Genomic DNA, 13,529 nt, shown 5'->3' with positions numbered 1-13,529 from the left:
TTGGTTTTTCAACTTAATCCACTCCAAGATTATCTTATTTCTGGAAAAATATTTGATACAAATTTATTCAATAGAATATATTTTTAAATATTAAATCAGTTTCTAACCTTTACAAATCTTCTTAATATTATTATATATAAATTTATTAAAATTTTTTATTTTTTAAATTAAAATTAATAATAAAAAATAAATTATTCTGTTGGATAATATTTTTTATAAATAAAATATTTTAAATATAAATTATTTTCTATAAACAAAGCTAACTTATTTCAATCATGATTAATTTTCTCTTCTGCAAATAATATTCAAAGTGTTTATGGATTATTAGAGGTTTATATATGTAAAAATCTTTATTATATCTGTGGCTATATAAATATTGCTAGTTGGAGAAAAATATTTTTTAATAAAATATGAGTCTAAGATATAATATTATGATAAATTTATTATAAAAATAAATTGAACCTAGTATGGATTTATCAACTTTCCAATTATATCTATTTTAAAATAATTAATTTTTATTAAATATTAAAAAAAATTAAAAAATTTAAATGTTAATAAAAAAATATATTATACAAAATAATTCGAATGATTTAAATATAAATGATTCCATATTGTGAATATATTGAATAAAAATTATTACCTCTTAAAAGCAAACTCTTGTGATAATAAAAATTGTAATAAATCTTGTAGCTATATAAAATAATTTTTTTTAATTAAAATAAAATTATTAGTTGTATTAATAAAATTTTAATAAATAAAGAGAATATCATCTCAAATATTGAGGTTTTCATATCTAATAAATTTTTTAATCAAAATATAAGTTTAGAGTGGCACGACGATAAACCCATTTAACAAAAATAAAAGTTTAATAAAAATTTACAACCATTTAAAATCGATCCAAATAAAAGAAATATAAAATATATCTTATCCAATAAAGATACTTTCTTCATTCAATATATATGAATTTAAAATATAATAAATACGATAAATTTATATAAAAATAAATAAAGAGAATATCATCTTTATTTAAGGTCATTATACTTAATAGAATTTTTAATTAAAATATAAATTTAGAGATTTTAATTAAAATATAAGTTTAGATTGGCACGACGATAAATTTATTTAATAAAAAAAAAGTTTAATAAAAATTTATAATTATTTAAAATTAATCCAAATAAAAAAAATATAAAATATATCTTATTCAATAAAGATACTTCATTCGATATATATATGAATTTAAAATATAATAATTACAATAAATTTATATAAAAATAACAAAAACTGCATCAAATTCGAGTTAAAATCTCTTTTTAAAATTAAAAAAATAAAAAAAAAAGGAAAAAGAAAAAGACAAGCTGAATTCATAAAGGGTTAATGAAGAAATGAAAAGTATATATGCCATCTTTTAATATTGGACCAATCAATTTTGCACAACTTATTTGGACTCACCTTTTCTTCTTTTTTGTGTTGATCTCATTATGGGATTTGTTTCAAAGATTTGAACTTTTTTAAATAAATATTTTTTAAATTAAAAATAAATAAATTCATTTATCACAAACATAAACAAAACTGCAAGAAAAGTAAATCATTCTATTACATAGTTAATTTAACATCTATATTTATTCAAAATATTTATTCAATTTTTTTGTCCAAATTAATCCAAACAAGATTTCATTTTACCAAATTATAAAAGCTCAATAACAACTAATAAAAACTTCTATCTCTGAACAGTTGATCCAATCTGCATAAAGTCTAAAGGCAGCAAAATGAGAATTTAAAAGAAGCCAAATTGCAATACTCGAGTAGAAAATCCAGTCACAAGCAAGGGAACTGTTAATAACTTTATTCAAGAGAAAGTTAAAAAGAAGCAGAGCATAAGAAAATATGATAGAAAAATCATCCGATCCACCACCTTTTCTCTCTTGAAACCTCTATAGGTATCATGTCATTGATTGGTGGATTATTTCCCAACATAAAGTAATCAACAAACAATAGCTCAAACCAAGCATTGAAGCAAAACATTAATGAAACTGAGCACTAACTTCTTTACTTTTTCATTCCCTGTTCTCTACATGAAAACCAAATCACTTTCTATACTACCAACTATTTCTTCAAAGTAACTATAATGAAGAGGGCAGAAACAAAAACCACTACAATTTACAGAACAGCAATTTCCAATGCATAATCAACGGTCAGCTCGCTGGAAATTAATCCCATCGTCTACGGATGGGTTGAGCCTGCATCCAAGGGTCATGATTATTTCATGGGAAGATTCGAGTGGGGCAGGATGGTGTTAGCCAGCTCTTCATTTAACTTGACTGGAAGTGGTGGCATCTGCTTCATTATATCAGGCATATCATTCAACCTGCAAATAGAAAAGAAACGGGTGAGTTCTATGGGGGGAAAAAGAAGCCAAGTCTCGAACAGTCAGAAATGCCTCGAAGTTAGCAAATAAACCACAAGCATATATGTGGTTTTTGGCTGAATGGAGGTTCTCACAAATAATTTTTGCTCTACTGCCCCCAAGACAGGCACTACAGCAAAGCCAGACTAGTATCTCAATTCTGCTTGAACACAAAGTACCAGTGTTAAAAGGCTCAAGCTTGCATTGAGCCAATAGATTGGATTGGCTTGACAGCAACTCACTCAGCTCACAGGCCTCCGTTGAATTTGGAGAATTGCTGGCTTCACCGACACAACTTGAAAGTTGCTGGAGTTTTCAACTGCCCAAATAATGTCTCCATGATGCATTGGGGTAAATTTGAATGTTTGGGAAGTCATGAAGGGGAACTAGCCTTATTGAGAAGAAGCTCCTTCACTGAATATGAATATTACCATTTACCAATAATTGGCACTAGCCAATAACATGTAAGGTTCAAACAGACATATAACCATCTCTTGAGCAGAAACGCTTTCTAAGAGATGCAAGACGTAAACTCAACAGTTCAAATACACATAACTAGAAGACATCTGCATATTTCAAGGCCATCAACTGAATTCAGGTTTCAACTTTCAATGCATGATCATTTAGAAGTCTTAATAAACAACATGTATAATAGAAAGTAGTTTGTCATGTAAAAGTCAATCATGCATGAACAAGCAGATAGAGACGCACACATAAAGTGAACACTGAAATCTTATTAACAAACATGCATGAAGCAAATCAATGAAGGGAGAAAACGGACTTGAGCATTCATAAAAGTTACATGGGAAGAAACCTAAGGTAAAAGTTGCAACATACTGGTTCATAATCTTGAGAATGTTGTCACGAGTTTGGCAGAGAAGACCAATGTTTTCCTGAAGCTGAAAAGAAGAAGGCCTTCAGTTCGAGAGATACATGGCATGCATGAAGCAGAATAAAATACAAGAACACTTTTTTAAATTATTACACTCAAATAGCAGCAAAGGTTTTTCAGAGCATTAAAACAATAAGCACGTAAAAAGGTCTTCTCATTGTTCTTGGCCTCATGGGATTTCAAATACTGCAATATTGACAAAATTAATATCAAGAGGATATTTGTTCGGCCAAATGTATACTTGCACACCTGTGCTTTAATATTTTTACCTACCATACATCTCCACTTTAATAGTGACTTAATAAATAAAACATTACTTTTAAACATCTAAATTATAAAAAAAAATTACTTTTAATTACAATTTTAAAATTATGGATTTGGCCAATTTGTGTTTAAAAGTAATGTTTTTTATAAGTTTAGGTATTTATTAGGTCACGATTAGAGATAAGTTGTGTGATAGGCAAAAGTGCTAAAAGTATAAGTGTCCAAATATGTATTTGGCCATATTTCATTTATATCATGGATTGAGATTTTAGGAGCATCACCCAAACGCCATCAAAGGCCCAAAATTGTGCGTAAAATTTAATCCAACAATCAAATTAGCCATTGATTTACATCAATTGAATCCTTCAGAATTCAATTTATATCAGCCCTTTATGTTTCAATTTGGCTCAATTAAAGTTTAAACACAATTTCAGTCATAAGCTCACATGGCAAAAATGTACACTCAGATTCAACCAATTACAGGAAATAAAATAAAACCTAATCTGGGTTTCTTTCTTCTCTCCCATCATCATCATTGTCGCCTTCTTAAAAAGCAGATTTAGCACATACATGCCCAAACTCCACTAAAACACAATGTCTCCATGAATCACCCACCTTTGCTTAATTCACAATGAATAAATTAATAATAGTTCACCCCTTAAAGCTTGCCTACAAGTCTTTGTTCTTGAATGCACTAATTCGTTGCACCCTGACATGCCAACTAAACTACCCACTAACCATGAATAACCATACAGAAAAAATGTTAAAAGGGAATAAAACCAAAGAAAAAGAAAAGAAAAGAAAAACCTTATGGTTTAGCCTCTACAAACAAAGCAGCCCTCTATAAACTCAATCAGGAACGATAAGTTGAAATAATAAGAACCCAGCAACTACTAAGGTTGTGATCTCTTAAAGATTTATGAATTTGAGAACTGCTTGTAAAATCTTAAAAAGGTTCCTTCTAGAGAAAGAGACAACTTTAGGAAGATATATATATCTAGATAGATAGAGAGACAGACAGACAGATAAATAGATAGATAGATAGAGAGAGAAAGAGAGAGAGAGATAGAGAAATGCATAAGACTAATTGGGTCATGTAAAAGAAGATTTTCATCCGTTACATGCAAAAAGCACATCACAGCTTTCCAAAAGGAAGCCAGATAGTAATCACCAATTAAAAAATGATGTGGAAAGCTAGAGATTTTGCATTTATTACGAAGGTGCTTCCCAAACTAAATTCCAAGTGAAAATAATGAGATCATAAATAGGTATTCACCTGCATTGTAGAAAGATTAGCAGAAATTTGATTTAAGACCTTTGCATTTTGCTCAAGTAGCTCCCCTGTAATACCACCAATGGCTGCAAGCAGCAAACTGGTGCTTATCAATATCATGAGAAGATTGTTATGGGATTTGAAGAGGCCAGAAGAAAAAATTTAGGGCTTCATGAACCACAAATGATATAATCTTCTATGCAACACTAAAATAAATAAATTATGGATGAAAATAACCAAGGTGAATTCTAAGAGTGCAATCTGATCAGACCTAGTCTTACCATAAACTGACAATACCCAATAAATTTATTCTCTGAACTACCTAAGGAAAGGTGTTATTAGCACATAATTATCTCTTATCTACTCATTTAGAATCACAAAAAGCTATGCAGAGACAACCTGTTTTAGGTAAACTAAATGCAGAAATTGGTAACTCACAATTAATTGATGCAGGAGATGCATGCCTGCATTACTTCATGCATTTAGTAGCCTGGATATCTCTTACTAGACTATTTCGGTGCAATACATCTATAGACCATTTAACAGAAACTGCAAAAAAGAATCTGCAATTGATATCTCCAATATCTAATGCAATTAACCTCTAGTTCCATTCATCAATGCAACCATACCCTAAGCTTTTTATGGACCAAAATCACTTAATTTAGTTTACTTTTAGTCAATCAATGGTTGCATGTTTATACAGCACTATTATTATATCGGTTAACAGAACTGAACCTTTGACACTAAGGAGAGCATAAGTTATCAAAATGGCCCGCGTAGGCATCCATGCTGATTTGAATCAAGGTTTGGTTCAGTGATCCCACAGTTTTATTTTCAGAAATAAAAAAATCCTAAGAGCAAAAGTTCACATCTTGGTCATGAAGTCAATAATTAATAACTTCATATGTGTGATACAGTACAGAAGACTAGCCAGAATAACATGCATAAAATGAATACACACACACACACCCCACATATATATACATATAGCCTAAGGCACAAATGATTCAAGAACTACAAGTGACTGCCATGACCACAAACCTAGAAATACAGGGAAAGTTAAGCAAAATCTACATTACCAATGCCGAACATGAATTTATATCATAATTATGCATGCTATTCTTCCAATCACCCAATCACGTCAAGTTACTAGTTTACAAGTTCCAGCAAGGAAATAAAAGCAAATCCGATAATAAAAACCAAATGACAAATTAGAACATCATGGATTACAGACTATTTAGGTCTTCGATCACAGCAATAAAAATAAATTATTAAAAACTTTCCTTTTAATTGCCTTTGAGATCTTTTATCTTAAACTTATTTTAAACAATCACATACATAACTGAGTTAAGTGAAAAATATCTACAAAATATTCTTATGGACTATAGAATTAAAAATCCAAACCTTTAGCCAATTTATATATATATATACACACACATAGTGAAGAATAAAAAACCTTCAAGCAGGAGCATATCACTTTACCTTTGCATGAAATGCCATCATCATAATCCATTGGAATCACTGGAGTTGAATATGGAGGAATATTAGGTCTGGCCATGAACGGAGATACCTTTGCTGAAGGATCGACAACTCTTTCCTGAGAAACAAAAGGGAGAAGATATTGGCTAAGGACCAATCAATCCAAGAAATCACTATCACATTTTATATTTTAGATTCTTTCCATGCGTTGTGTCCACCCTGTACCCTATGACCCCACAAGTTAAATATGCTTAAAAGGTATCCCTCATGAAACCACTTACCGCATATTGTTTGGCAATCACGGGTGACCCCACATTAAAATTAGGTACACCAGAAGGCATCATGACTTTCCAAATTGAAACAATTTTCTGTTTGTTTAACACTTAAGAAAACAAATAATACCTAGTAAAACAAGCACCGAAACGGTGGAAAATCCAATTAAATGAAAATGTAGGTACTTCCACGCCTTCGTGGCATTGCTACTTGCTCAAAACGCATAATTATGATTTCCCAATTCATATTCTAACCATGTCAAATATCATATTTGAATGTCTGCCATGTGGACTTCTCAATTATCTGATAAAGACTGAATCTTGCATATGGCAGATGTCTGCATGAAGTTTGAAACGCTAGACACCACAACATCCTGACCAAACCAGTAGTTTTACATTCCAGCTCATAATTGCAGGAACATCCGTTACCAAACAAATATTAAAATATGAAGCAAAAACTAATGCAAATAAACATGATTTAATTGTATACGGAGTTGAAGGGCTACATGAAAATAAAATTAACCACGTAACCAAAGTCCTGTTAGTTAAAGAACTGATGAGAGGTGCCAAAAAGGAATCTAATTTCCGGACTATCTTCCAAGAGCCAAAAGCAGCAAAAGAACATAAAGGGCACTTTACATAGTTGAACTTCAAGTTGTTCTGCAAGAACAAGAATGATAAATGATACAAATACTTGCTGAAAAATGTAATTTTATGTCTCTAATAAAGAAATTTGTGTTAAGATATGGAGCCTAGTAATATAATATGAACTGTACACCATACCCTACTGTCACAGATCCAACTCCGCGTTGAGTTGGCCAGGAGGTGTGGAGGCAGGAGCCCCCACCCCAAGGTGGGGTTCGGGGGCTCTGCCCCCGAGGTGAATTTTTTGAGGGCTATTTAATATTTTCTCTGGGTATATAAATATGTAATATTCTCCTAGTGTATTATATTACAAAACTCAGAGAAATAAGAAAACCCTAGCCACCATGGACGTAGCCAAATTGGTGAACCACGTTAAATTTGTGTGTTAATTTCTTTTCGTGCTTATTTTTAGATTGTGTGATTGTTAGATTCTCATCAAGTTGTTGACAACATCCCAACATCAAAGAGAAATTTGTTGAAAAGTCAATATCTTTTCAGGCTAATTTGCTCATAGTAGATATTTACGCTCATAGTAGATATTTACGTATAAATCTAAAGAAACTGCAGCAAATTGCAGAGTATGAGGTGACTGCCAAGAAAATAAAATTCAAGAAGGCATCATGAATTCATGATGAGGCACAACATAAGAGTCGAATCAACAAAGGACTATCTATTATTGTGAAAAAGCCATATTCATGTATATACCCTAGATAATCTAAAATTATTCCATGATGAAATATAGATATTCAGAATCACCACCTCTCCTGAACCAAATATCCCTGCCCTAAAGTCTGCAGAGAGAGAGAGAGAGAGAGAGAGAGAGATCAACTCCTTTAATGATTCTTGGCATATAATTGCATATGGTTGATTAGTAATCAAAGCAAGTCAGACAAATTAATATCCATGTCTGTATAAACACATAATTTTAGCAATAAACGCAGTCACAAAATAACAATCATTTACCTTTTTATCTTTGCTTTTCCTTGCTAAATTATCTTCCTTCCTTCTCTTGCTCTGTTCTTTCTTCTGGACAAAGAAATGAATCAGTTAGTAGCTCTAGGCAGCATCAGATATATCACTCACACAAACACCCATTAAATTCCACTAATTTCTTAGCCCGCTCATTAGCTTAAATGGATCAGAAAATAGAAAACTTCCAGTTATTTAACTACCAAATCAGAAGGTTTTGGGAAATGGACAAACCAAATTCTAATAGTAATCATTTAAATATGGTCAACTCGTCAAGCCAAAATATAGAAGAGGAAGAAAACTTACGGTCATCCATCTGCAGCGCAATGCAACATCCCGGACTGTCTTATTCGGCAGCTGCAAAGCTATTTTCGCATAACGTGATACGCTTGGATCTGTAGCAAATCTGCAGCCATCATTTAAATTAATTAATAGCTTACACTTACTGGTTTGACAGAATTAAATTCTAGGCCAGCCAACAACACAATAATGCAAAAAATCATTATGGTTTAAAAAGCTTTTCTCAATGGCTTACATTATCCGCGCCAGGATTTCAACCCCTGATACTCTAACTCATCATTTTTCCATATCATACCCATGTTAACACAACATGGCATGAGATATGACATGGAATATGTGTCCAATACATATTCATACAATCAGAAACTCGAGTTACAAATATCTCTAAGATGAATATCATAATTAACAAAGTACTCTTTTCTCTCAAGATGGAAAGCATGGATAACAAAACATTATTTCTCTTCTTAGATATAAAATAATTATTTGGTTGTATTTTAGATGATGTATTTGATTGAATTTGATGATCTATTTAGGCTATACTTATTATTACATAATTTTACATTTTTTATTCTAATTTATTTTGTATAACATAACGTATCCAAACACCTTTATTCAAATTTAGATCCACATCTTTAGAAAATTGACAAGTCAAACACAAGGATATATAGCTATTTCTGATACTAGTAATTGAGTCTGAGTAACATAGGTTTCAACATAAATTTGCATCTTAATTAAGAGTCAACTAACATAGCTCTTAATGGAATGACGGGAGAGGAAGGGGAAGAAATCAAATCTTTTCATGTTTTTCATTTTTGTCCACAATCGTTAATTTTGGCAGTCATATCCCATGCCAAAATTAGTTCCAATTGTATGCAATATTTCCCAACCGAACCTTCAACTCCATTTTCCCGTTTTCCATGGCCAATTGGCCACCCATGACAATCTATCCACCCCACCTTTACAATCAGTGCCTCAAACTTCATTCTAATACCCATAATGCTTGTGGTGATGGTGAAGTACAATCATCATGGGGTTGTAAATCTGTTGGAAAATATAACTGAAGGTTCAGTTGGAACATTATGCATAGAATAGGAACTAAATTTGGCAAGTGAAACATAATTGTCAAAAATTAAGAATCGTGCCCAAAATTGAAAAACCATGCAAATTCCCTTTTTTTTCATTAAGCCAGATAGAGAATAGGATTGAAATTGCATTTGTTTTTGGCTAAATTTTCTTGAAACCCCCAATTAAATTTGATAAGGTAAAACCGAAAAGGTAAATAGCATAAAATTAAATATTGTTAGCAGAGATATACATTTAAAGGAATTAAATAATAGGAAAAGTAGTATTCCTTCAGCTTCACATTTCAGTTCTAAATAATCCTTTGAACCAAGATGCCTAAATACAAGTAGATAACCCTTTATATGTCTATATCAGAGAACAATGGAACATACATTAATATCTTAAAGTCGGTATTTCATATGATAAATAAAAGGATAGAATAAGCAAAAGTCTAGCAGTTGGTTAGTAACAATCTATACAATGAGGTTAAGTCAGATTGTTAGAATCGTTCGACACAATTCATAACAAATCATTAGCCTAACTGTACAAATCAATGGACAAATGGTAAGTAGCCAAGAAGCGGACAAGAATTGCACGAATTGAAAGTGAATGTGCAAAATGCTGCAAATCGATCGATTTACCAATTCACAAAAAGAAAGACAGTAAATGGGCAAATTCAAAAAGGAAAAACAGAAAGAGATAGAGAGAAGGAGAAAAGACAGAAAACCTAAGAGAATGACAACAAATTAATGAAAGAAGAATAGGCAAATGGCCCAAGATAGTTTTAATCATTTTTGTTTCATTTTAACTTACTAGTTTGATACTTTGAGCTTGGCCACAACAAAGTTATTAGGTTCACTTTGATTTTATGTTTAGTAAATTTTTCAGAATTACACACACATATTATTTGTTAACATCTATAAATAAAATTAATAGGAAATACATATTTATGTGTTTGTGTTATTTTCAATTGATTTTCAAAAGTTGTATCAAATCTTATGATTTGATTCAAAAACTTAGGATTTCAATTCTCAATTTGACAATTATAGTTAAGTTGTTACTGTTTGTTAAGAGTGAATATCTGTAATAGATATCAGAAACAAGTAAAGCAGCAAGCTTGCAAACAAAGATGTGCCCCAGTACTGAGCTTCTTCTACAGTCTTTAATTCATCAAAGGAGAGTTCGACTGTCAGGGTCGATGCAAGTTATAAACACACATACATACATACATATATATATATACACCTCAAAATTATGATATATGTTTTATAAATTTAAATTTTTAAAATGCTAAATAACCTAGTGGTAGTAACTAATTTTATTAATTTGTCTCCAAAATTTTCCTACAAATTTGAGAATAATGATTTTATTGAATTTAATATTAATTTTATCATTAATTATGAAAATAGAAATATTGGTACGAAAACAATCTAATATTTATGGTACAAAAATGTCCAATTTATTATCCCTAGATAGTCAAATTATTAAGTTACTTTGTATAAATATAATTAAGAATGAGTTTTGTTATGAGATCAAAGTTTTTTCTTTTTCCTAATTGCTTGCTGTTATATATCGCCAAAAAAATAAAGCTGAAATATTTACTAGAGCTTTACTTATAGATAATTTTCATGACTTAATACTACATTATATATAAAGATTATATGCAAATAGCCAGAAGATTTTTTATGGCTATTTTTGGACCCCTCGATATTCAATCACGTCCTGTGGACAGTTTCTTTTGTTATAGCAAAGCAATATGGCAAACATGATTTTCTTGAGAACTTAGATAGAATCTTTGTACAGACTTGATAAATTTAGGTGCTAATTCGATTGTGCAACATTGAAACCTCAACTTAGTTATGAAGAAAAATGCTCAAGCCACAGGATACCAAACAATATTGCAAGACTCAGCAACAAATGATACTTCAGTGAAGATTTTAAGAACCTAATTCAACAGAAGGAACAAAACCCAAAAAAATAGTCCACAAAACTAAACAGTATCAACAAAAATTGCAAGAACCCAATTCAAGAAATTAAAAAAAATGAAAGGAACTCACTGAACTAAACCATCTTCAAGAATTGCTTGCTCTTCCGCGCTCCAATCTGTGGAGATACCAGGGTTATGTTTCAACGCTCCAACAGAACGCTCAGGAACTGAATTCCCATGTCCGTTAGTGGGATTTGCTCCAACGATAGAAGAGGGCGTATGATTGGCATCTTGATGATGAATACCAGATGGGTTCGCCATTAAAGAAACAAAACAATCAAAAGAAGATTCTGTATACTTGTATTCAAAGATACAAAACTCAAACACAGAGATTGGAAATGGTTCGCTTCAATATTGAAGTTCCCGCCATAAAATGCGGGAAACAAAGATTGAGAAGATGAATTTGAGGGGTTTTACAGGTATATCAAAAGATGGGTTTTGATTCGAAACTTGAAACAGAGAAAAGAAGATGTTGATTTCTATTGAAATATATGAAAGAATAGATTCAGAGACATGCAGTGTATGCGTATGAGAGTAAAGGGAGCTCTGTATTGACAACGAAATTTGAGAGAGAGAGAGAGAGAGAGGGGGGATTCGTACGGATTCGAAGGGAGAGGAATTCAAGTTTGGAGAGGAAACAAACTTGTCTTTCTAGTGCTTTTTCTTTCTTACTTTTTTTTTTTTTTTTTTTTTTTTGTTTTGTGACAAAAAGCTGTTATCTAATACGGGTAAGGTATTTCGGATTTATATTAAAATTTGAATTTTATTTTTTAATTAAATAAATATAATTTTATATAATTTATTAAATAAATATATGAAACCAAATGAGATATGATATAATTTAAAGCAATAATAATTTAAATAATCCGAATTGGAATAAAATTCAAAATATTTTTAACAAAGTAAAATAGTACAATTGATGTTAAATATTATTATTATTAATAGTAAAAAATATTATTTAATTTTTATAATACAAAAAATTTATTAATCAGTTTTTCAATTTTAAAAAATATATTAAAAAGTTTATAAAATTCGAAAAATTTATTAATTAATTTATTCCATTAAATTTTTAAACTAATATCATTATTTTTAACACTAAAAGAGAGAAAATTTTCTTTTTAAAATTGCTAATCTTTTTATTAAGTAAATAAAAAAATTGAGAATATTTTAAATTTTTTTAATTTATAAAATCTAAATTAATTAAATATATTTTTTTAAAATCTTTATAATATTTTAATATATTTTTTAAAAATAAATTAATAAATTTTTTGAAAAATTGAATAATAATTTTATTATTATTATTATTATTTAGAGTTAGAGACAAATTAAACGGAATAAATTGAAAATTAAAATTCTGATATTTATAAAAATCGAATCGAATTGATTTTAATCATAAACTAAATCAAATCAAATTGATTTAATTCGATTTGATCGAATAAATTTTTTTTATTTTTTATATTTTATTTTAAAATTTAATTAAAATATTTTAACTTTAATATGGTTTAATTTTTTTAATATTATTGAAAATAATATATTATTATTATTAATTGGTTCGGTTTGATTTTTTTAATTTTTTTTATAAAAACTGAACCGAATTAAAATAATTAAAATTTTTAAATTAAAATCTCAAATAGATCGAAATAAATAAAAAATTAAATTAAAATTTTAAATTAATTCAATTCGATTAATTTTTTTAATTTGAATATAGTAATGTTTTGATTTTATGGATTAATTTAATAATATGCCAAACACATCCTTTCTGTCATGAAGAACTTCATCGCTCATCAATCATTGTTGGGTTGGGTGGACCCATGAGATTTCCAATTAATAAATTTACTAATTAATAAAATTTTAAATGTTTTTCCATAATTATGATAGTATAAATTAATATCATTTTATTTTATTTTATTTAAATATGATAAATAATTATTAAATATATATATCTATTTTTTAAAATATAGATGTAGATGTTAATTTTATTC

The 13,529-nt window shown here is 29.5% G+C and overlaps 1 protein-coding gene across 2 annotated transcripts; it reads right to left on the bottom strand.

Annotated features, from left to right (window-relative positions):
• Positions 1 to 2,021: 2,021 nt before the first annotated feature.
• On the bottom strand, positions 2,022 to 12,241 carry LOC110614007. 2 transcript variants are annotated; one of them, XM_021755451.2, is made up of 7 exons: positions 11,618 to 12,241; positions 8,505 to 8,604; positions 8,193 to 8,255; positions 6,316 to 6,430; positions 4,837 to 4,919; positions 3,242 to 3,303; positions 2,022 to 2,365 (listed from the first exon to the last, which is right to left on the bottom strand). In XM_021755451.2, the coding sequence occupies exons 1-7, from the start codon at positions 11,806 to 11,808 to the stop codon at positions 2,257 to 2,259; spliced, it is 723 nt and encodes a 240-aa protein (XP_021611143.1). In that variant the 5' UTR covers positions 11,809 to 12,241; the 3' UTR covers positions 2,022 to 2,256. The 2 variants fall into 2 exon arrangements, with proteins under 2 accessions (XP_021611143.1, XP_021611144.1); XM_021755452.2 differs by having other exon boundaries at positions 8,193 to 8,252.
• Between the last annotated feature and the right edge of the window lie 1,288 nt (positions 12,242 to 13,529).

This window comes from Manihot esculenta, chromosome 4, assembly GCF_001659605.2.
Source record: "Manihot esculenta cultivar AM560-2 chromosome 4, M.esculenta_v8, whole genome shotgun sequence".
Classification (NCBI taxonomy): Eukaryota; Viridiplantae; Streptophyta; class Magnoliopsida; order Malpighiales; family Euphorbiaceae; genus Manihot; species Manihot esculenta.
Note: the sequence above shows the minus strand (reverse complement) of the source record. Positions and strands in the feature narration are given on the sequence as shown.

What these genes read in the sequence shown, in the direction of transcription:
- LOC110614007 (XM_021755451.2), bottom strand. Translation starts at nt 11,808, where the DNA reads ATGGCGAACCCATCTGGTATTCATCATCAAGATGCCAATCATACGCCC. An exon ending in TGCGCTGCAGATGGATGACC is followed by an intron (nt 8,256 to 8,504) that starts GTAAGTTTTCTT and finishes TTCTTTGTCCAG; the next exon opens with AAGAAAGAACAGAGCAAGAG. An exon ending in CTAATCTTTCTACAATGCAG is followed by an intron (nt 3,304 to 4,836) that starts GTGAATACCTAT and finishes TCTTCTTTTCAG; the next exon opens with CTTCAGGAAAACATTGGTCT.